This window comes from Hemiscyllium ocellatum, chromosome 9 (genome assembly GCF_020745735.1).
Source record: "Hemiscyllium ocellatum isolate sHemOce1 chromosome 9, sHemOce1.pat.X.cur, whole genome shotgun sequence".
In the NCBI taxonomy this organism is placed as follows: Eukaryota; Metazoa; Chordata; class Chondrichthyes; order Orectolobiformes; family Hemiscylliidae; genus Hemiscyllium; species Hemiscyllium ocellatum.
In genome coordinates, this window is record NC_083409.1 from 28,071,860 (window position 1) to 28,096,893 (window position 25,034).

Consider the following 25,034-nt stretch of genomic DNA (forward strand, 5'->3'; position numbering starts at 1 on the left):
ACAGACCAGAGGAGCCGAGAGCCGGCCGCACGACCACCAGGATGGGGTTGATTAGTTACGTCTGTCGTCAGGGTGAAAGGTCAGGGGGCGGTGTGGTCGGCCGGGGCCGAGACGGATCCGCGGCGATCCTCCAGCCTCTGCTGTGAGCTTACACTGGATCTCGAGTTTGTGTGTGTGTGTTTGTTCGGGAGATGGCGCAGGCTGCGCGGCCGGTCCTGAGCCTGGGCCTGGGCCTGGGCCTGTGTCGGGGTCCGGTGCCGGTGGCGCTCCGCTCGCTGGGACTCAGGGGGATTTGTAGACCCCGCTCCAACAGGCAGGCTCAACCTCTGCAAAGCCAGCCGCCCCGCCGGCCCGTCAGAGCGCCGTGTACAGAACCAGGTGAGGCCATTCACACACCAGGCATGATTACCGGGAAGGATCTCACAAAGCACTTCAACGCCAACGATGCTTTCTTTCACCTTTTTATTTGTTCTTTTACGGATATTGTCCATTCCGAATCGCCTTGGAGCAAATGGTGACCACCTGACCATACTGTTATTGGTCCATAAGGACGGTGCGGCTTACGCAGTGCTTTTTAGGGAGAGGAGCGAATTTCAGGATTATGACCCATTGACAGTACAGGAACAGTGACATGGTTCCGGTCAGGGTGAGGTGTTAATCATTAGTGAACATTCCCACTTTTGACCTTGTCTGATAGATAGACCTTTTGGCCAAGATCAAGTGTAATATCAGGAAAAAAGTAATTGAAGCTGCTCAAGATTCGTGCTGAGGATACTACTCTGAGGCACTCCTGCATTGGTGTCCTGGGACTGAGATGATTGACCTGCACCAACCACAGCCATCCTTTTTGCTAGGTATGACTCCAGCCAGTGGAGAATTTTTCATTGATTCCCATTGTGGAGACTTAATGTCACATTCAGTCAACTCCTCTTGATGTCAGTGTAAGTCCCTAATATCTATCAGGAGCTTAGTTCTTATGTCTGTGTTTGGACCAAGGATGTAATGGGTTTGGGAGCCAAGTGACCCCAGGCAGAACCCAAAATGAACGTTTGTGAACATTGTTCTGGAAGCCCCATTTGAAATCGCTGTCAGCCACATTTTGCTAATAATTGAGAGTAGATTGATAAGGTAGTAAATAATTAGGATAGCTGCTTTTGGAAGTAAGACATACCTAGGCAATGTTCCACACTTTGGGCTGATGCCAGTGTGTGTTTGTATTGAAAAGCATCACCTTAGCTTTGCTGTTTCTGGAGCACAAAACTTCAGGCTGGAAGATGTAGGAACAGAAATAGGTCATTCAACCCATTGAGTCTGCTCCATCATTCAGTGATATCATGGCTGATCTTAATCCTTAATTCACTCCTTAATATGAAGGACAGCACAATGGCTCAGTGGTTAGCACTGCTGTCTCATGGCATCAGGGATCTCCGTTCGATTCCACCCTCTGGCAACTTTGTAGAGTTTACACATTCTCCCTGTGTTTATATGGGTTTCTTCTGGGTGCTCTACTTTCCTCCCACAGCCCAAAAATGCACAGATTAGGTGGATTGGCCATGTTAAATTGCCTGTAGTTTCTAGGGATATGCAAGCTAGGTGAATTAGCCATGGGAAATGCAGGTATAGACATGTGGGTCTGGGTGGGAGGTTCTTCGGAGAGTCAGCGTGGATTCATTGGATCAGATGGCCTGCTTCCACAGTTTGGAATTCTATGATCCACTTTTCTGTTTTTTCCCCCTTAGCCCTTGATTTCATTATTTGGTTCTCATTTATGCCCAGGTTACAAAAGGAAATCTCTCCACTTGGACTGCTCCAACCCTAAACAAATTCTTGGGGCTTGCAAACTGAAACCACATCTTGCCCCCTTCTGCAATCTATAAAACTGGTGGGTGAAGATGGACTGAGTGAATGGGTACACTTTTTAAATTGAGGTTTGGACCTCCTCATGATCTATGAACCAGAGACAAACATTTATTCATAAGAGAAGGATGTTTGTGAATTCAAGCACAAATCCAGAATTCTGGGTGTACAGTCTAGAATCTCCTTCATGGGAGAGTCTCAGAATAATTTAAGACAGAGGTGAGGAGGAATTTCTTCTGAGGCTTGAGAGTGTTTGGAACCCCTTGCCACAGAAAGCTTGAGGGGACTGTCCTTCTGTATAGTGTAGATTTAAGGCTGAAATAGATTCTTGATCAACAGGGGAATCAAATGACATGTGGAAAAGACAGGAAAGTGGATGTGAGGAATGTTGGATCAGCCATGATCCTGTAAAATAGTTGAGCAGGTTTGAGGGGCCAAATGGCCTACTCCTGTTCCTAATCCTATAGTCTTATGCTCATCATATCACCAAATTTAAAGCTGGAATAGGATATTCGGACTGTCTAGCATGTTCAATAAAAAAGATGTCTGATCCGATTGTGGCTTCAACTCCACATTCCTGATTCTTCCTGAAAATCTTTGGACTTCCTTGTTAATTTAAAAATCTATCTCCACAGCCTTAAAAATATTCAGTGACCCTGCCTCCTCCTCTATCTAGGGAAGTGAGCTTCAGAGATTGTCATTATTCTGTGAGAAAAAAAAGTTCCAATCATCTCTGTAATAAATGGAAGATCACTTATTTTTCAACTATGCCTCCTCATTCTAGTCTCTCCCACAAAGGAAAACATCCTTTCAACATCCATCCTCCCAGATCTTATGCCTCCATAAGATGACCTTTTATTCTTCCAAACTCCAGCCTTTACTCAACTTCAAAAAGCAATTTTAATAATCCTAAAAAAATGTTTTGTGTCCAACTAAGATGCTAGAAGGGGCATCAATTTGCTATCTTAACTCCCAAAATATGAGAATATTTATGGCCTTGGTGCACAATTGAAAATCTGTGTACAGGTATCAGATATCTTTGATACAGTGATAAATATTTTGATTTCTCTGGATTCTTTTGAAAATTGTTCGATTTAGAATGAATGACTTTAAAATGATGCGACCTTTATGTAGATTCCACGGCAATCCTGTGTGTGATTTTGCACTGGGGCAATTAGCTGGTTTCTATTTGTTTACGTACTTTGGATAAGGAAGACCTGTTGGTTAGAGTGCTGGAACAGTATGCTCTTTTCAATAGTAGTATTGTGCATCAGTGTTTACTGAGGAGAAGAATATGGAAGATATAGAATATGGTGACATCTTGAAAATGTCCATATTATAGAGGCAGAGGTGCTGAATGTCTTAAAATGCATAAATGTGGATAAATCCCCAGGACTTGACGGTTGTCCCCTAGCACTCTGTGGGAAGCTAGGGAAGTGATTGCTGGGCCTCTTGCTGAGATATTTGTTTCATCGATAGTCACAGGTGAGGTGCCAGAAGACCGAAGGTTGGCTAATGTGGTGCCACTATTTAAGAAAGGTGTTATAGAGTCATAGAGATGTATAGCACAGATACAGATAAGGAAAAACAGGGATTACAGACCCGTAACCCTAACATTGGTGGTGGGCAAGTTTTTAGATTAGATTAGATTACTTACAGTGTGGAAACAGGCCCTTCGGCCCAACAAGTCCACACCGACCCGCCAAAGCGCCACCCACCCATACCCCTACGTTTACCCCTTACTTAACACTACGGGCAATTTAGCATGGCCAATTCACCTGACCCGCACATCTTTGTGACTGTGGGAGGAAACCGGAGCACCCGGAGGAAACCCACGCAGACACGAGGAGAACGTGCAAACTCCACACAGTCAGTCACCTGAGGCGGGAATTGAACCCAGGTCCCTGGCGCTGTGAGGCAGCAGTGCTAACCACTGTGCCACCGTGCCGCCCACAAGTTGTTGGAAGGAATCCTGAGGAATAGAATTTACATATATTTGGAAGGGGAAGGTCTGATTAGGGATAGTCAACATGGCTTTGTGTATGGGAAATCATGTCTCACTAACTTGATTGAGTTTTTTGAAGAAGTAAGAAAGAGAATTGATGAGGGCAGAGTGGTGGATGTGATCTATATGGACTTCAGTAAGGCATTTGACAGGGTTCCTCATGAGAGGTTAGTAAGGTTAGGTCTCATGGAATACTAGCCATTTGGATACAGAACTGGCTCAAAGCTAGAAGACAGAGGGTAGTGATGGAGGGTTGTCTTTCAGATTGGAGGCCTGTGACCAGTGGTCCATCACAAGGATTGGTGCTTGGCCCACTGCATTTTGTCATTTATATAAATTATTTGGATGTGAACATAGGAGGTATAGTAAGTAAGTTTGCAGAAGACGCCAAAATTTATGGTGTAGTAGACAGTGAAGAAGGTTACCTGACAATACAGCAGGATCTTGATCAGATGGGTTGAGGGGTCTCAGATGGAGTTTAATGTGAGGTGCTGCATTTTGGAAAGGGTGCATTTTACAGGGCGGAACTTATACACGTAATGGTAAGGTACTGGGGTGGGTTGCTGAACAGAGAGACTTGGAATGCAGGTTCATAGTTCCTTGAAAGTAGAGTCAGAGGTAGATAGGATAGTGAAGAAGGTGTTTGGTATGATTTCCGTTATTGGTCAGAGCATTGAGAATAGGTATTGGGAAATCATGTTGTGGCTGTACAGGACAATTGGTTAGGCCACTTTTGAAATGTTGTGTACAATTCTGGAAGGATCATAGTATCCCAACAGTGTGGAAGTGGGCCATTCAAACTTACAAGTCCACACTGACCCTCCGAAGAGTAACCCACCCAAACCCATTCCTCTACTCATCTACGCTTACTCCTAACAATTGCACCTAACATACACATCTGTGAACACCAAGGGCAATCTTAGCATGGTCAATTCACCTAACCTGCACATCTTTGGATTGTAGGAGGAAACCGGAGCACCCCAGAAGAAACCTATGCAGACACAAGGAGAATGTGCAAACTCCACGCAGACAGTTGCCTGAGGCTGGAATTGAACCCAGGTTCCTGGTGCTCTGAGGCAGCAGAACTAACCATTGAGCTACTGTGAAACTTGAAAGGGTGCATAAAAGATTTACAAGAATGTTGTCGGGGTTGAAGTGTTTGAGATATAGGGACAAGCTGAACAGACTGGGGCCTCCCGGCGCATCGGAGGCTGAGGAGTGACCTTATTGAGGTTTGTAAAATCAGAAAGGGCATGGATAGGATAAATAGACAAAGTCTTTTCCCCAGGGTGGGGGAGTCCAGAACTAGAGGGTCTAGGTTTAGAGTGAGAGGCGAAAACATTAAAAAGGACCTAAGGGATAACTTGTTCATGCAGCGGGTGGTGCATGTATGGAATGAGCTGCCAGGGGAAGTGGTGGAGGCTGTTACCATTACAACATTTAAAAGAAAACTGGATGGGTATATGAATAGGAAGGGTTTGGAGGGATATGGGCCAAATGCTGGCAAATGGGACTAGATTAATTGGGTTATCTGGTTGGCATGGACAAGTTGAACCGAACGGTTTGTTTCCATACTGACCATCTGTATGACTCTACAACAAGTGGTTTTTTTTTTATGCTGAAGCAGAAATGAAAGGTGGGAGTTGGGGAGAGATGAACGATTGAATGGAGATGGAGCCCAGTTAGAATTATGAAAGGGGTAGGTAAACAAAGAGAAAAGACCTTGCCTATGTACCCTCTCCATGCCCCTCATGATTTTATAAACCTCTATAAGGTCACCTCTCAGCCTCCAACGATCCAAAGAAAATAGCCCCAGCCTACTCAGCCTCTCTCTGTAGTCCAAACCCTCCAAATCTGGCAATGTCCTCGTAAATCATTTCGGAACCCTTTCAAGTTTCATACCTTTGTACAAAATTGCATGCAATCCTCCAAAAGTGGCCAAACCAATGTCTTCTGCAGCTGCAACATGACCTCCCAACTCCTATATGCAATGGACTGATTAATAAGCATACCAAAAGCCACCTTCACTCTCCTGCCTACCTGCAACTCCACTTTAAGGGAACTATGAATCTGCCCTCCAAGTATCTTTGTTCTGCAACACTCTCTGCCACCTTATCATTAAGTGTATAAGTCCTGTCCTGATTTGCTTTTCCAAAATGCAGCACCTCACATTTATCTAAATTTAAACTATATCTGCCACTCTTCGACCCATTTCTAATACCTCTCAAGAAGTTGATGGTGAGCTGGCTTTTCGAAGCCCTTAGGAGTGTCGGGAAGTCTCAGTCTTGTTAGGTCAAGTGCGGTTCTAAAACAATTTGCTCTCTGAAAAATATTGGCTTTCCCCGTTGAACGTTCATTCTCTGTGTTTGTACAGTTGGCTGCTTATTACTCCAAGGAGGTCCAATATACTATTTTTCAGCAGCCAAGTGTTTTGATAGGTCATGTCATCCCATCCCATCCTTCCCTATCCCTATGTCCAAGTTTTGTTGAATAAAAATGATATCCACAGACTTTAAATAAACTGAGACTGAGCTGGCAAGATGAGGTTAAAATTGATTTGGAGGAGCCAGTGTTGTACTGGGGTGGGCAAAGTTAAAAATCACACAATAGGTTATAGTCCAACAGGTGGTTGTGAAGCAGGATCATAAGACACAGAATTCATAACAAAAGGATTAAAATGGAGTGTATGTTATACGTTATGTTCTCTCTAAGAAACATTTCTCTGAAACTCTTAATGACAATATTCAGTGGCTCTCTTTACATGTTTGTTGTATATGGGTATAAAATGCCTCGCTGAAAAATAAATGATTGGCATCAGCATGTAATGGTTCCATAAGGTAGTCAACTGATGAAAACTTTGTTTCATCAAATGTGTGTGATTACCTCAATTAAAATTTTTGTTCTTTCTCTCCTCAGACCTGAATAGTTTTGCCTTACGGACCCATACTTGTGGAGAGCTGTGTACTGCTCACATTGGTCAAGAGGTCAGACTCTGTGGCTGGGTTCAGTATCAGAGGTATGTGTGAACTCATTTGTTGCTTCACTGATTTTTATAATTTACAAGATCGGGGACCAGGGTATGGTATTTACATATTTAATATATTATTAACAAGTGCTAATTGGTTGAAATTTAAATCCGTAATAAGATGCTTTTTAATTGATCTATTTGATTTTGTGAAGTAGTTGTCGGATTTTACATAACCAGTTCTTTATTATGTTTCACAATCTGTGTACTTTTATTCATGTTGCATGATGACATAATATGGCCTGAAGAAGCTGGAGAGTTCACTGATCTGTTGTTTGACTCTGCTTTTGCATAGTTATCTAGCCTTGGCTAGTCGTGAACTGTGCATAGCTCAGAGAGTGAGAGGCTAACTGTTCCAAACCGATTGTCAGCCCTGCTGTGATCTACAAACCATTACCCTCAAGTGACTGGTGTTTATATTTAACTTTATATGCTCAGGGCTCACTAGAAAGTAGGCAATGAGATTAAGAATGGGAATGAATAAAATAAAAGTATCATTGTTTAAGTAACGTCAAAGTTAGCTCAGCCTGCATTTCCATACAACATTACTGTTTTTTTCACTTTCCATGGGTATTTTCAAGTAGATGTTTTAAATTATTAGCTGTTTTGTGTATTCTTCCCATTTTCTTTTCTTCCTTAATTTCCTGGACTCTGCTCAAGGCGAAGTAGGATCTATAAGCAACTGCATGTTGTCTTGCCAATGTCTTTTAATGGCTACAGATGAGTGGTAGTTTTTGTTTTCAAAAACAAATCACTGGATGTAGCATTGGAAGAAGGCCCAACTGCTGGGCCTCTTAACTGAAAAATAGGTTGCAGCAGGGGTGAGCAAATAACTTTTGAAAGGTAGAATAAAATTGAAAACTGTTGCTTTGTGTCATTAACTGTTTTGTGTTTGTTCAGACAGGGTATCTTTATTGTGCTGAGAGATTTTGATGGGTTAACACAGATTGTTATACCCCAGGAGAAGGTAAGTAGATTTAGATTTCAGGAAATTTTATTGCATGAATCACCACAGCTACAGGGCTTATTGATAATTATAATTATAAATCAGATAATTTAGAGTTTAAAGGTTTAATCCTCAATGTTTATTTGTTGAGTTTCCTGCCTGAAGCCAAGACCAAACCACTGCACCAAAGTCTTCACAGTGGGTCATGCAAGGAGGTGGGTCCTATTCCACCCAGCCAAAACCAGGATTAAACACTGTGCTATTGGCGGTAATCTGATCCACACTGGCCCATTCATCCATTTGACACCCCAAGGTTTGCTGTGGGAATCAGCATTTTAGCAGCTGTCATCTGGATCTATGAATCATGATGGCAGAAGCTCCTAATTCTTTCCTTTACCACACTGACCAGGAATCTTAGTTGTTTTTATTGCCTGCAGTTGATATATGTTGGAATGTTTTACAAATTGATACTCGACCTATTTGATCATATTATGAATGGACCTTCCTACACCATCAACTTCTGAAGAAGGGCTTCTGATGTAGAGGCTACCCACTGTAACACAAGTCCTCCCAGTTGGTGTTTTACTAATGTTAAATTTGTTAATATTTTGTGAAGCTCAGTTATTCTGAAGTAACAGAATTTTGGACAGTAATTGTTACTTTCTGTCTTGGATGAGGATTCATCTTCTGTCACAGATGTACAATAATATTGGAGTCTCTTTGTATCTGTCCCAATTTGGAAGAAGCATTGTGACTCTTGGAGTTTTATTTGATGCAATAGCTTACCATTTCAGGACATAGTATATGGCAGAATGTGCAGTTCACATTTGCTTGAGGTCCATTCACAATCAACCACCATTTTGCACCTTTCATCATCACAAAAATGTATATTTTTATTGTACTTATGTAAGCTGGGATTTCACATTTGAATTTGGCTTTCATGTCTCTCTCCACAGTCTGCTGCAGACCTCAAGAAGATATTGAGCGAACTTCCTCTGGAATCTGTAATTGCTGTCACTGGAACAGTGATTCCCCGACCACCAGGACAAGCGAATTTGGTTAGTAACTAATTTCTGATCTGGATGCCTAAAGATTTTCAAGTTATGAATATGGTTCTGGGCTCTAGCTTAGAGGTCCTGCATGCCTGATGTTTGAAGTGCAACAAAATTATAAACTGGCTTTACCAATTTAAATTAAAGTTTATACATCTTCCAAAAATACAGCAATGCACATCAACCTGACATTCCACATCCCCCTCACCCCACCCCATTAGACGAGACCTGACTTGATTATTATTTGTTTCAGCTCCCATGTGCCTGCTGCCATTCTGCTCCCAATTCCATCACACTTAGACTTGTCTTTGCTGTTCCTGAAGTAATAACAACAAGAATGACTTGTCACCGTGTATAGAGTCCATCCATTATTCTACAAGGATACCAAAGACAGGCAATTTAGTGTGAGGAAACATGGCATAAATCCATGTGGTTACTCAGGCAGCCATCTTGATAGCAAAAATCCCTTAATACCACTCTGTATACTGTAACAAATGTTATCCATGGTTTTCATGTTATTTTCTCTTTTGGTCTGGGCATCATTTCCTGCCCTGAGTTGTTCAGAGGTCTCTGTTAATGGTTCTCTGATTTTAATTGTTAGGATGTCCTTGAGCTTTGCTCATCACATCGTTTTTCTTTGCCTCTCTTCCTAATTTCTGGCAGTTGCTTCTGTTATGAAGATGTGGGTATACTGTACCTTTTAAGAGAGTTAAAAGCAACAGAACTACTTGACAACACCAAGTGTTCTGAGCAAGATATAATGTAACCTTTTGGTCCAGTAGCTAGGGTAGCTGGTTGCCTGGAAACGACAAAACAGATTCGAATTAGGCCAATCAGTTTAAATTATACCCTGAAAAATACCAAACTCCAATCAAATTTGAATTTAGTATATTTACAATCTTAAAATGACGCAATCCGATGCTTTGGGGGGTATAAGACTGGAGAAGATTGAACAGTTGGGAGGAGAACTACCAAGCCACCAACATCTGCAGACTGCCTGGAGAATAGCTCTCTTAAAGTTACCTTTATTGATCAGTGACCTGTGAAGCATAATCCCTAAGAAGAAGAAAAGAAGACAGAGGAAGATCCAAATAGAAGATTCAACAGCATGCTGGTTTTGAAATTTTGAATTTTTCAGTAAATTTTAATCTGGGGGTTTTTATTGGACTAGTATTATAGAAGGGAAAGTAAATGATAGGTTAGAGGAAGTAATTTTAAATAGTTGTTAGTTAATTATTCTCTGTTATATTTTAAGAAATAAAGTTGTTAATTTTTATTTGAAATACTTGTTGGCCTCTTAAATTTTCACACATTACTGCACGGGGTAAATCCTTTCTGTGTTACATGTTTAAATTAACGGGTTTTACCCCATGTCGTAACACTTCCCAAGCCTATGTTATACCAGAGTAGAGTGCATCTGTTGTTGAATTTTACTGCATTTTTAAATGAAGAAATTGAAAGTCATTTTGTTCGTTAGTAATATAGCTTCTTGAAAACCAATTAAAGAAACATAAAAATATCTACATGAATCATTAAAGAAGGAGCAGAGGTAAGCTATTCAGCCCGATGGCCCTTCCCTTCCGCACCTTGCTTTGCATCGCTTCTTAGCGCAGTTAAGGAGCCAGACAGTTTGTCTTCCTGGTTAGCAGTCCTCAGACAAGGGGACACATTGCAAGGGCAATCTCACAGCTGCATTATGTGCCAGCGGCTTCCATGGCAAAACTGCTGTATGTGCTGCAAGCAAATGTCCATGTTGCAGAGCCACAGGGGATTGGGCCTCAGTAAATTCCATGGAGATACTTGTCATTCAGGGATCCTGGCACAGTAGATTGAGGGAGTAAGTAGCACCTCCGACGTCAGTCTAGGGGCTTTGATATGTTCAGGCACCCGGTCGGGGTGCTTTTGGTCCAAGGGTCTGTGGTTGTGTAGTTGAGGGTTGGGGTCACTGTCAGACATGTGTCTCCTTCGTGATCAGTCTGAGGGTTAGCATTAATTTTGGGAGCTATCAGGTGTATGGGCATTCTTGTCACGGGCAGTCTGTTCAGGTCATTCAAGTGGGTGGGCCACAGTCAGTCCATTGTATCTTTCCTAGAAAGGTAAGGACACTATGAAGAAAACAGGCTGATTCTGCAGGAAGGAGACTGGGGAACCTATTCTTGGGAATTGGAAGCTGCAGGCTGAGAGCCATATTCTGGAAAAAGTCAGAAACAGGGCAACTTCAGAATGCCAGTGCTTGGGCGTATAAATGTTTTTTAAAGATGTTGTGGACAGCAAATATGATGGTCCATTCCAGGATATCCACTATTTGGTGAATTCTTTCAGCTAGGGTGCGTGGTGGAATTGGACTAGCATTGATAAAGAGAGATACCATAAAGCCAAGGTAGGTCATTTATGAGTCAGATTTGGAATGATACGGTGAGAAATCTTGCTAGGCCTTACAGACAGAAACCTTCCATAAAACTCTCAAAGTTGACAGTCAAAATATTGCAAGATTTAGCTCCTTAAATTTGTATGATAATACTGGATTGAAGTGCCATCCTAGACTATGTGGTCTGTACAAATGCTGTAAATATTGGGTCATTTAGCGGTTGCTTTCTTTTCTCTCTCTTGCACTGAGAATTTTCTACTTGTGCAAGTTTCAATGTGTTTTTGCCCTGATACTGTGAAACCTGATTGACTCCATTTTAGGAGATGCCAACAGGAAAAATTGAAGTGCGAATGCAGAATGCTGAGATTCTCAACAAATGTAGGAAACTGCCTTTTGAAATTAAGGAGCTTGTAAAGGTAAGACCTGGAGCTAAAACTCAAACTTTGATACTTACTCTTGCTTTTGCTTTGGGCTACTTTCTTGATCCTCATAAATGTAGCACATTCTCATCTTACTTCTCTGTCAAGATATCTGGGAGTCTCTAAGATTTTTGAGTCCCACATTGTAAACATACACAAGATTCGATAGGAATGCAGTGGGATGCCTTTTTCTCTCTGGTCCACATCGCTCTGGTATGGAGGATGGTTTCAACTTTCAATTGTTTAAGAGTCCCAGATATTTTCCTCTTTGTTTTCTTCCTGGCTTGAAGATGTTGACCTATATTGGCTTTTGGTGTCAATCATATTAAGGCCTATCTAATAGAACATCATAAGTAATTAATTTTCTATGAACTTTTTCAGAATGTAAGACGAATGGCAGTGGTTGTATCAGGGCATAATCCCTCTCCAAACCCCTTCAAATGCAAACTTCAAAGTAGGTCATCATACTGTGATCCGACATAGAAGCCTGTTCCAACCTATCCTCTCCCTTGTCCAGAAGCATGGAAGTCAATTGTTTGGCTCCAGTTTCTGCCCGTGTTGAGATTGGTTAACTGACCAATAGCCAAATATTGTGGTTGGAATCTTTCTGGCAGCATATTCATCTAACCCTTCTATACCTGTAAACAAATTGTTCTAAAGGATGTTGCCTATCGCAACACAACCACAACCTGGACAGCTACTTGTAACTTGGCTGTGCACCCTAACCTTTCTCTATGTTGGTAAAATGCCCACATTTCACAAAGAATTACTCAACTTCCACAGAAAAGAACTGACTAAAGTTTTGTTAATTGTACACAACATTATTTACTTCATTCTCTGTTAAAAAGGTATTTCCAACCTATTCCAACATTATTTTTTCTCTTCTGCTCAATCTCCTGAAGGCAGTAATGTCTACAGGCTGGAGGCAGCCAAGAGAAGTTTTGTCCTTTGTGCTTAAACGGTGTATACTGATATCCTTTTTGATCATGGGAGCCATCACATTCTATCCTGGTTGTGTTTTCACCTGGTAAATTCCAACTGTGAAGCTCCAGACAAAAGCTGTGCCCCTAATCCAGAATCATTTGGGCCAATTCTAATCCCTTCAACTGTCACCATACTGAGGTAATTCAGCTGAGATGGGAATCAGTTCTGGACAGTAAGGCTCAATGTCGTAAAATACTGATTCATTGTAAGTGACTGTACTGAAGAGCTTTCTAAAGTAGATTTGCTGTACTTTATGCCTCTCAAGATTAGATACAAAACTGACTGATTCCACTGTTACACAAGGTGTTTGGTAACATTGAAGAAAATATCTGTATGGATTCCCTCCGGGTGCTCAGATTCCCTCCCACAGTCCAAAGATGTGCTGTTTTAGGTGAATTAGCCATGCTAAATTGCTCATAGTGTTCAGGGGTGTGTAGATCAGGTGCATTAGTCAGAGTAGATGTAGAGTAATAGGGTAGGGGAATGAGTATGGGTGGGTTACTCTTTGGAGGGTCAGTATGGCCAAATGGCCTGCTTCCACACATAGGAATTCTATGGTTCAAGTCTATTATATGATTCTAAAATATTTGAGAAGAAATTAAAATGTGTGATCATTTGAGACTAGAGAGAGGACATCCATCTGTGCTGAAACGAAAGATGGTGATAGGACTGCTAGGATGAAGAAGGGGAGGAGAGGACCAAAGGTGGAAAGTTGCATTGGTAAAAGATATATTGCTGGGTTGGAAAAGGAATGAGTGACCGACAGGAGGAGATGGCAGAAGGGTGATCAACCAGCCTTGCAGTGTCCCCAAGTAAAATGGAAGAACGTGAAGAAAGAAGATGGTACTAATAAGTTATTAACAGCTTGTATGTTCTCTGCTTCTTGTGTCAAAAGATAAATAAGAAATGTTTGTACTGAAGTGAGTTGTTAACATATGGGATTCTATGCCTGAAATGGTCGATTATGCTTGAAAGGAGAAATATTTCTGACTATGCAGAAAGAAGGCAGCATTGGGTCAGTTTCATCACTGTTTCAAGGAACATGCACACAAACTGGTCTTTTTGTGCTGCAACATTTATGTTTTAATGTCAAGCCACTTTCTGGCATATCAGCCATATATCTGAAATTCTGAATTTCTATTTTTCTGTAGAAATCAGAAGCACTGCGCATGCAATACCGCTACCTGGATCTGAGGAGTTCCCAGATGCAGTATAGCTTGCGACTGCGGTCCCAGATGGTAATGAAGATGAGAGAGTATCTCTGTAATTTACATGGTAAGAAATAAAAGCAGAATGCTATGGACGCTGGAAATTTTGATTTAAAAGCAGAAAGTGCTAGAGAAACTCCCTGTGTCTGTGTGGGTTTCCTCCGGGTGCTCCAGTTTCCTCTCACAGTCCAAAAATGTGCAGGTGAGGTGAATTGGCCATGCTAAATTGCCCGTAGCGTTAGGTGAAGGGGTAAATATAAGGGAATGGGGTCTGGGTGGGTTGTCTTTGGCGGGTCGGTGTGGACTGGTTGGGCCAAAGGGCCTGTTTTCGCACTATAAGTAATCTAATCTAAAACTCAGCAAGTCTGGCAGCATATATGGAGAGAGAGACAAAATGAACATTTTGTACCTGATATGACTCTTCAGAAGAAAAGCATCAATGTTAGCAGAATGTGGAAAGAAGCACAGAGTTTGAGAAAGTGACATTACAGTAAATACAAGTAGGATGATATCATAGAGCTAACAAGCAAGTTACGTATATGGATTCAACATTACCTACCTGTAACCTAAATTAGGTCATGTAATCGAGTTTTAATTTCTGGTAACATTCGCTACCGATCTAATCAACAGAGGCATGGCAGGCCATTTTAACGCGGTCAATTACACACCCCGTGTCATGAATCACTACTGTTTGATTAATCTGTCAATTGTGGTCTGTTTATACAAGCTTATCCAGGAGGAATCTCACATTTGGTCAGTTTGTCTTTTTTTTCAAGAAAGCTGAGTAAAACTGTATTATTCACAAAATGCACAAAGTGAGAGGAGGCATGAAACCCATTTGAAATTATGATGTTTTTGACTTGTCTTATCTCCAGGTTTTGTCGATGTGGAGACTCCAACATTATTTAAGAAAACTCCTGGTGTGAGTGATGCAAATTATTTCTTTCTTTAATTCTCCTGCATGTGTTTGCTCGTCTATATCATTTTCCCACCTAGGCTGAGATTACACTTGCATGCATATGACATTCTTTATTTGGTCACAACAGGTTTTTTTTTGAGAATTCTCAGATTGCTTTCTTCTAATTTTCCTTGCCCTTTGCCATTCCCTGAGACAAGAGTACTGACTTTTCACTAACACATTCTACAAAATGCAGTTACTGGCAATGAAACCATGAGAATAAACTCATATCTTGAAAAGAATGATAAATTCTATATCACTTTTAATCTGGGAGGAAAGAAAAGGTTGAGGTGGAGAACAATCATTATTCTTGCCGAAGGGTCTGTTTCCATGCTCTACATCTCTGATTCGAAAAGAGACAGTCTACCCTCTCTTCTATAGATTGATGACAAAATGACTTTCTACTGCAATGCCAACAAAATCAGATGATAAACCTAAAAGAAATATTTTATTTGAAAGAGCCTCATCTCTGTTCTCCTCAGCTCATCATCAGGACAGGTGGATGATTATAGAAGTCTGGAGTGTGCAGAACGTATGCTAAATATTTGTTTTAAAAATCTTTCCTAAAATGCATCATCGAACTTGTGCATGAATCTTGGCAAAATATATATTTTTTGGCAATTTGAACTTAAAATTATTCAATTGTTTTCACTGATTTTTTTTTTTGAAGTCCAGTTTGGCAACTTTCTTTCCTTGGACTATCCAGCAAGTTCTGTCTTCTGAAAAATTGTAGCTTGCTGTACCAAGATGGAGTCTTGTCATAAACAGTGTGGCCCTTGATTTTGATACGATCTGGTACACTGTTGTTAAGTGTGGAATATAAACTTTTTTCAGATTTACCTTGTTACTTGGTCTGCAGGGAGCCAAGGAATTTGTGGTGCCCTCATTGGAGCCAGGGAAATTTTACTGCCTCCCACAGAGTCCTCAACAATTCAAGCAGCTTCTGATGATAGGAGGGCTGGACAGGTAAGGCCATGTGCTACCTGTAGTAGACTATCACAGTATTGACCTGACCTCAAGACTAACTACTAGGAGATTTAAAACCACATTGCGAACCTAATATCTGTGTGTGTTGCAGAAATTTGATTTTTTAGTCTTTAATAATTAACAATTTGCATTGGCCAGATGCTATGTTTTCTGTCACAGAAGGAGTGCATGTTTACCCTTCTCAAAGTGTTAGCTGCCCCATTTCAGCTAAATACAATCATATGCAAAAGATCATGAGATGAGAGGAGGTCAGGTAACATTCCAAAGCTAAAAGTGAAAAGTAAATCACATAACAATTAGTTGCATACTAATTCTTTATATAACTGATAGGCAGCTGCTGGAGTTGGAATAGAGATCATCCAGCTAGTTAACTATGCAAATGTGAAGAAAGAACAGAACCCAAGTAATAAGTGTAGAAAAACTGTTAGTAGCATTTGCAAAATATTTTCCATGAATTTCTAATAGTGAATGTTACAATGCAGAGAGGAAATACTGTAAGATGCATTGTGCTGTATATTTTAATTTTCATGTGGGTTGTTGGATGGTTACTATTTATTGCCTGTCTTCAGTTACCCTTGAGAAGGTGGTGGTGAATTGCCTTCTTGAACTGCTGCAGTTATGTGCTGTAGTTAGACCTGCAACGTTGTTAGGGAGGGAGTTCCAGGATTTTTACCCAGCGACAGTGAAGTAACAGCGATACACGTCAGTATAGTGAGTGGCCTTGAGGGGAACTTGCAGGTGGTGCTATTCGTGCTTGAGCTATCAGTAAATATTTCTGACACATGTTGGAGCTCTTTGCTTGGTGTTCATAAAAAATGGATGTTTTGTTAACAGATTTATACCTTTTAGTTCTGAAATCTATAACCTGACGCAGAATATAACAGGTTTCTTGACTAATAGACAACTCATGATTACGGCTTTTTGCAGATGACACCAAAATTGGAGGTGTAGTGGACAGCGAAGAAGGTTACCTCAGATTACAACAGGATCTTGACCAGATGGGCCAATGGGCTAAGAAATGGCAGATGGAGTTTAATTCAGATAAATACAAGGTGTTGCGTTTTGGGAAAGCAAATCTTAGCAGGATTTGTACACTTAATGGTAAGGTCCTAGGGAGTGTTGCTGAACAAAGAGACCTTGGAGTGCAGGTTCATAGTTCCTTGAAAATGGAGTCGCAGGTAGATAGAATAGTGAAGAAGGTGTTTGGTATGCAGTCCTTTATTGGTCAGATTATTGACTACAGGAGTTGGGAGGTCATGCTGTGGCTGTACAGGACATCGGTAAGGCCAATGTTGGATTATTGCGAGTAATTCTGGTCTCCTTCCTATCAGACATATGTTGTGAAACTTGAAAGGGTTCAGAAAAGATTTACAAGGATGTTGCCAGGGTTGGAGGATTTGAGTTATAGGGAGAGGCTGAACAGGCTGGGGCTGTTTTCCCTGGAGCGTTGGAGGCTGAGGGGTAACCTAATAGAGGTTTACAAAATTATAAGGGGCAAAGTCTTTTCCCTGGGGTCGGGGATTCCAGAACTAGAAAGTATAGGTTTAGGGTGAGAGGGAAAGATATAAAAAAGACCAAAGGGTTAACTTTTTCACACACATAACGTGTATGGAATGAGCTGCCAGGGGAAGTGGTGGAGGCTGGTACAATTGCAACATTTAAAAGGCATCTGGATGGGTATATGAATAGGAAGGGTTTGGAGGGATATGGGCCGTGTGCTGGTAGGTGTGACTAGTTTGGGTTGGGATATCTGGCCGGCATGGACGGGTTGGACCAAAGCGTCTATTTCCATGCTGTACATCTCTATGACTCTATAATGTGTGATATTTTGGTGTAAGTGGGGCAAATACATGTTGAAAAGATAAGAATGAGGGCATTGCTGGCTAGACTAACATTTATTGCCCAACCCTAATTCCCCAGAGAGCATTTAAAAGTCAGCCTCATTGCTATTGGCCTGTAGGCTAGTCCTTTGTAAGGATGGCAGTTTCCCCTTCCTAAATGATATTAGTGACATTAGGATTTTTATGGAAAAGCCTTCTTCAGGAAGGCTTATGCCCGAAACGTCAATTCTCCTGCTCCTTGGATGCTGCCTGACCTGCTGCGCTTTTCCAGCAACACATTTTTCAGCTCTGATCTCCAGCATCTGCAGTCTTCACTTTCTCCCATTAGGATTTTTATGACAATAAGCAATGGATTCATGGTCATCATTAGACTCTTCATTCCAGATTGTTTGTTTTTTGAATTCACATTCCACCATTTGCTGTGGCAAGATTTGAATCCATGTCTCCAGAATGTTTCTGGATTAACAGTTCAGCAATAATACCACCAGGCCTTCACCTCCCTTAATAGCATGAGCACAGTGCAGCCTGGGCCAGAACATGGTGATAGACTGCAACTTCAGGATTTCCAGATTAAGCATATCCAATATCCTGAAATTATGGTTAGTTGTAGATTGCTACTGATGGTCCGCCATCAAATCCGGCCACTGCAAAAATTGGGCTATTATGGATCAGTTTCAAACACCTGATTATGTTCAGGAAGATTACGGAGGAGGAAGTGGAATGTGCATCAGAATGGAACATTGTGAACTTTATTCCATAGTTCTGTGTAAAGTAAATCTCAGAAAAATTGCAGTCATCAACCTGGGATAATCCCAACTCTGTACCATCTGAACATTTCACTCAATAATGTCATCTGTGGAGCAAGTGATTTGTTATTGCTTCAGTCTGTGCAGAAACTGTTGTTTTCACTCCCTCCACGTCCTCGGTCCAGAATAGCAGTTGACAGGGAGCAGGATGCACAATAGGCAGTAAATATAGAAAGTCATGGAGTACCGTTGTACTGATTATCAGTATTCATCTGTTCACCGGACTAAAAAGAAGTATATTTGTGGCTGTTGGATATTTAAAGGTGAAACTTCCTTCTTTATGAAGAAAAATGATCAGATGACTGGGAAGCAAGCATTGCTCTTCACTTTAAAATATAAAATTAGGTTCATTTGTGCTGATTCATATGCAACAGTATTTCTGCAGGTACTTCCAAGTGGCTCGCTGTTATAGAGATGAGGGATCAAAGCCAGACCGACAACCTGAATTTACCCAGGTGAGCTGTAATGAGTTTAGAATTCAGAGCAAAGATGGGACACAATTTTTTAAAAATCTTTTGTATTGTGGTCATTAATGAAATGTTAGTCTTGGAGCTGACAAACTGTTCCAATAAAATAGTAAATATAAACATTAAAATTTAGCAATTTATCTGACTTTTTATGCACTCATAGCTGAAAATGAATGCTTTTGGCATGAGTATTCTTGCTTTATTACCTAAGTGTTAACTAATGACAAAAATGTTCTTCCAACTATACTATCACTGATCTCCTTGCGTGTATTTTAGATCGACATTGAGATGTCCTTTATAGACCAGGCAAGGATACGGAAGCTGATAGAAGGGCTGATAGAATATTCCTGGCCAGAGGAGAAAGGAGATATTGACATCCCTTTCCCATCAATGACTTACGCAGACGCCATGGACAGTTATGGCGTTGACAAACCTGATACTCGTTTTGGAATGAAGGTGAAATTTTGTCAGGATGAGATGTATAATTTTAAACCACCTTTATCCTGAATGGCATTTTGAGTTTAAAACACTGAGTGAGATGCAGTGGAACAGACTGTTTCCCTACAGCAAGACTTGGAAAACAGCCATTTCATGCCACATTCTTGTATATCCTGAGACTTTTAGCAACAACTTGCATGTATACAGTGCCTTTAAGATTGTAAAACATTGCAGTAAGCTTACTAAATCAAACAATATTTAACACCATCAAGCCACATGAGAGCATATTAGAACATATATAAGCAGCATTGCAAAGAAGGAGGAAATGCAGAGATTTAAGAAACTAATTCCATACCTTGGCACACAGGCAGCTGAAGACATGGCTGCCAATAATGAAGCAATTAAAATTAGCAAGGTAAAAGGGACCAGAAATTGAGGAACGTAGTGATCCTGGAGGATGGTAAGGCTGTAGGAAGTTAAAGAGAGGTGAAAGTGAGAAATTTAAACTTGACGTTTTGCCAAACCAGGAGTCAGGTTAGATCAGAGGCAGAGGAACAATGGGTGAATGGAATTGGTGAGAATTAACCTGTGAGCAGCAAAACTTTTGATGAGCCAAAGTTTATGGAGGATGTGAAGTCAGAGGAACTAAGATGTGCATGGGGATATTGTCTGCAGATGAGCAACAGCAGGGATGCAGACTGCCGTGAAGGTGATAATAAGTGGTCTTTATAATGGACATAAATGAAATCAAATCTTAAAGCTGACACTTCACTGGAGTTTCATGATGTGAGTTGAGGTGCACTATTCCCAAGGTTGTCACAAAAGTTAAAAGGTTTTAAAAAGTATATAGAACTCCCAATTTACCTCTCTTTAGACTCAGGTTAACGGAAACCAAGAGTACAATAGGTGGATGGAGGTGGGGATGAAGGTGATAGGTCAGAGAGGAGGGTGGAGCGGATAGATGGGAAGGAAGATTGGCAGGTAGGACAGATCATGAGGATGTTGCTGAGCTGGCAGGTTGGAACTGGGGTAACATGGAGGGAGGGGAAATGAGGAAACTGGTGAAGTCCACATTGATGCCATGGGGTTGAAGTGTTCCGAGGCGGAAGATGAGGCGTTCTTCCTCCAGGCATCGGGTGGTGAGGGAGTGGAGGTGGAGGAGGCCCAGGACCTGCATGTCTTCGGCAGAGTGGGAGGGGGAGTTTTCCTGTCCCTCTGATGCTGCATGACCTGCTGTGCTTTTCCAGCTCCACTCTAACCTAGACTCTGATCTCCAGCATCCGCAGTCCTCACTTTCGTCAGGTTAAAGGAAAGCACGAGCTAGGTTCCTGTACTAAATAAGAATTATTATTTATTACAGATAAACAGATTCTAACTACAGATAAACAATTATGAAATGTCAGCAAATAATTCTGCTAGTTATAGCTCTGCACAAATACAGTTAGAAACAAGACATGGGTGTTATGGGCAGACGGAATGGCTGGGAAGGCAATTCAGTGGTTGCTGTCCACATGGTTTGTTGAGGTGATCCTTTTGCTGATCAAAACGCAGCTTCTCAATCTTCCTTTTCTGGATGCTTTCACTTATCTGCAGGAGGCACAGTGACTGACTCATACTTATAAAGGTCTCTCACTTATTAATTAAAAGGTACAGTTTGCAACAAAGAAGGAGAAATAAACTATCTATCTTCAGCTTGAATTGCTTTCTACGAGCAAATTGCAAAGTTGTTGGTGTGCAAGAGGTCTTTGTTACTGATGACTGGTTGCCATATCGTAGACCAATGAGCTATTTGTTTGCACCCAAATCTCTATTTATGCACATACTCCTGGCTCCATTTTGTCTGTAACTCAGCTTTCTCCGCTGCCTGAACCAACAGCTGTTCAAACAGCACTTACAGTGAGTGTCAGATAACTTTCTTTTGAAAGAGGGCAGCAATTTTTGGCTTCTAAAACAGTTCTTTGCCTATTTTGGTCCATAATCCGAAATGCAGAGCAATAAAAAGATACGGCCTTTACAATCAATTGCACTCTGCTATAATGCGTGTTTTGGAAATGTGAATTCGCTATAACGCGATTGACAATTTGGAGACTATATTTGTGTAGTGCGAGTGTCCACGTCTATTGTGATTCCGGCCCCAATAGTTTAAATGGTGATGCTGTTTCATGATTTTCTTATAACACAGGATTGCACTAAAACATTACTACCGCATTTTAGCAGAACCAACTGTACATTTTTGATGGTCTGATTTATTGTGATCAAGTTTGTTTAACTTCTTACACATAACACAAACACCAGTCGAATTGCAGGAAAATTGAAAATCTTGATTCTGTGAAATCTTTTCTGATTTGTACTTAAACTACTCTAGATGAACATTAAAGAGGTTCAAAAATGTTATACTGTTCATTGCTTTTCTAACCTATATTTGTAAAATTAAACAGATCGTTGATGTTAGTGAAATGTTCAGAAATACAGAGATTTCCTTCCTGCGTAATGCACTTTCCCATCCACGTGGTTCAGTGCGGATGATCTCAGTTGCTGATGGAGTGGTAAGTGTAACTGAATGAAGGTTAGCACAAAGACTGTGTAACATAAGGTTCATGTGTAATTTGGAAAAAAAATTCGCTGCTAAATTACATTCTGTATAGGATTTCTGACTAATATATTCTGATCTCTGGAGTAGTAAATAATGAGGAGTATAGACTTCAATTACAGAAGAATATAGACAGTCTGGTCAGATGGGCAATGGAATTTAATTGGGTAAATGTGAATTATTGCATTTGGGTAGGACAAATAAGGCAAGGGAATATGATTTTCCTGCTCCTCTGATGCTGCCTGAACTGCTGTGCTTTTCCAGCACCATGCTAATCTAGAGTCTGGTTTCCAGCATCTGCAGCCCTTGTTTTTACCTAATATGTGATCAACTGTAGAACCCTGAGAAGTATCGAGGACCAGATGAACCATGTTGTGCATGTACACTAGTCCCTTTAGGTACCAGGGTAAGTGGATAAAGGGATTAAGAAAAGCATATGGTATGCTTTCCTTTATTAGTCGAGGCATAAAATTTAAGACCAGGCAGTTCATGCAGGAACTGTACAAGATGTTCATTAGGCCATAGCTAAAATATTGTGTGCGTGCAGTTCTGAAATTCACAATACAGAAGGGATGTGATAGCACTGGAGAGTGTGCAGAGGAGGTTTCCCAGGATGTTGTCTGGGCTGGAGAGTTTCATTTATGAAGAGACATTGGACAGAATGGCGTTGTTCTCCTTAAGAGCACTGAAGATTAAGAGGGGACATGATTGAGATGTCTAAAATTATGAGAGTTATAGATAGTTTCTTCCTGTCTATCCTTTCTCCCTTGATGAAGAGATCAATGACCTGTGGGCATCGATTTAAGGTAAGGGGCAGAAGGTTTAGAGGGGATGTGAAGAAAAACATTTTCATCCAGAGGGTGGTAGGAATCTGGAACCCACTGCCTGTTAAGGGTGGTAGAGGCAGAATCATCATAACATTTAAAAATGTCCACTTGCAGTGCCAAGGCATCCAAGGTTATGCCAAAGTGCTGGAAAATTAGTTTAGAATGTTAGGTGGTGGTTTTTGACTGGTGCGGATGCGATAGGCTGAAGCACTTTTTTTCTGTGCTGTAGATCTGTTATTCTATAATAGTTCTGTTCTTTACTTTCAGAAATATTTTAAAAAGAGAGATTTTGAAAACCTTACCCAATTGGCAAAATCACAGTTTAATCAGGTAAGATAGTGACATCTAATGTTTTTGCATAAAACCTAATGAATAAAAGAAATGCATTTACCTTGATACCTGAAGCCTTTTCTATTTCCAGTTCAGGAGTAACTGTGTTGACACCAGTTAATCCTTAAGTATAATCCAGGGATGAAAGTAATCAGGATATAATTTTTTTTGTAGTTCAACAACCTAATAACTTGTAATACATCCTAAGGTTTGCTGCCTTCTGGAGCCTGTAGTGTCACAGGAATTGAATTGAGCAGCAGTTCCAATTTGTAACACTGGGAGGTTAGACTCCAAAATTATTATTAAATCAGCTCACTCTTTGATTACAATAAACTCATTGACTGGATAATTATATTAACAAATGAACAGACAATTCAGAAGGCATAATTCACCTCATTAGACATTCGTGGGACAGGGCAGTGAGAATAAAAAAGGCTTTTGCAGAGAAGTGACAAAATTGATGTATGCAATGCGTTAAGGTAATGTCAGAGTAATGCTGTGAATAATATTTCCCAATGATCTGTCCAGAAATGTGCACATAATTGATTAATTAATTTCACTCATAGATATCTGAAAGTTATATTGTTAAGTAAAGTACAAAATAATTTAAATGAGGTAGGTGAGGAACAAAAGGATCCGAGAGTAAAAGTAGTAATTCCAGTTACTGAGGGGCATGACATGAGCAAATTAGGCACTAGCGTTTTTGTTAAAACTGCACCATCCCTTGGTTAGATCATACTGGAAATGTTCAGTTCTGGTAGCCTTAATTATAAAAAAGATGTAGAAGTAATGCAGAGGGTACAAATAAACATTTCCAAGGAAGATATCAAAAATTCCATAAGACATAGGAACTGAAATTGGGCCATTCAGCCCAGCAAGTCTGCTCTGCCAGTCAATCATGGCTGATGAGCTTCTCAATCCCATTCTCCCACTTTCTCTCTGTAATCCTTGATCCCCTTGATGCTCAAGAACCTATCTATCTCAGTTTTGAACATACTCAATGACCTGGCCTCCTTCGCCTTATGTGGCAATGAATTCCATAGCTTCACCACGCTCTGGCTGAAGAAGTTTCTCCTTGTCTCCATTCTCCACTCCCTTTACTCTAAGGCTATGCCCTTGGGTCCTAGTCTCTCCTACCAATGGAAACATCTTCCCAACATCCTTTTTGTCCAGGCCATTCAGATTGTAGTTTCAATTCGATACTCCCTCATCCTTCTAAACTCCAAGTACAGACCAGAGTCCTCAAACCTTTCTCATATGTTATGCTTTTCATTCCTGGGACCATTCTCGTGAACCTCCTCTGAACATGCTACAGGGCCAGTTTACCCTTCCAGTGAAATGAAGCCCAAAACTGCGCACCGTACTCCAAATGTGGTCTGACCAGAGCCTTATGGAGCCTCAGAAGTACATCCCTACTTTTATATTCAAGTCCTCTCAAAATAAATGCAATAATTGCGTTTGCCTTCCTAACAACTGACTCAACCTGCAAGTTTACCTTGAAAGAATCCTGGACTAGAACTCCCAAGTCTCTTTGCACATCAGACTTTGAATTTTCTCCCCATTTTGAAAATAGTCCATGCCTCTGTTCTTCCTACCAAAGTGCATGACCTTACACTTTTCCACGTTGTACTCAATCTGCTACTTTGCTCACTCTCCTAACCTGTTCAAATCCTTCTGCAGCCTCCTCACCTCCTCAGTGTTACTTGTCCCTCTACCTATCTTTGTATCGCCTGCAAACTTATCCAGAATGCCCTCGGTTCTTTAATCTAGATCGTTAATGTATAGTGAAAAGTTGTGCCCTAACACTGAGCCTTGCCACTTGTCACTGGCTGTTGACCTGAGAAGGACTCTTTTATCCCCATTCTTTGCTTTTAGAAATTCCTTTTAGAACATGAACATTTTGGTTCTCTTTTCTCTTGAAAAGAA

At 40.9% G+C, this 25,034-nt stretch overlaps 1 protein-coding gene across 1 annotated transcript in view; it reads left to right on the top strand.

Annotated features, from left to right (window-relative positions):
- Positions 1-16: 16 nt before the first annotated feature.
- dars2 (aspartyl-tRNA synthetase 2, mitochondrial) overlaps positions 17-25,034 on the top strand; it is a 41,553-nt gene continuing 16,535 nt past the window's right edge. Inside the window, exons 1-12 of the mRNA XM_060830094.1 lie at positions 17-378; positions 6,779-6,878; positions 7,788-7,854; positions 8,790-8,891; positions 11,574-11,669; positions 13,808-13,931; positions 14,740-14,786; positions 15,682-15,788; positions 18,842-18,911; positions 19,200-19,379; positions 21,800-21,907; positions 23,046-23,108. Coding sequence (XP_060686077.1) covers positions 192-378; positions 6,779-6,878; positions 7,788-7,854; positions 8,790-8,891; positions 11,574-11,669; positions 13,808-13,931; positions 14,740-14,786; positions 15,682-15,788; positions 18,842-18,911; positions 19,200-19,379; positions 21,800-21,907; positions 23,046-23,108 — 1,251 coding nt within the window. The 5' untranslated portion in view covers positions 17-191. The remainder of the gene's footprint in view (positions 379-6,778; positions 6,879-7,787; positions 7,855-8,789; positions 8,892-11,573; positions 11,670-13,807; positions 13,932-14,739; positions 14,787-15,681; positions 15,789-18,841; positions 18,912-19,199; positions 19,380-21,799; positions 21,908-23,045; positions 23,109-25,034) is intronic.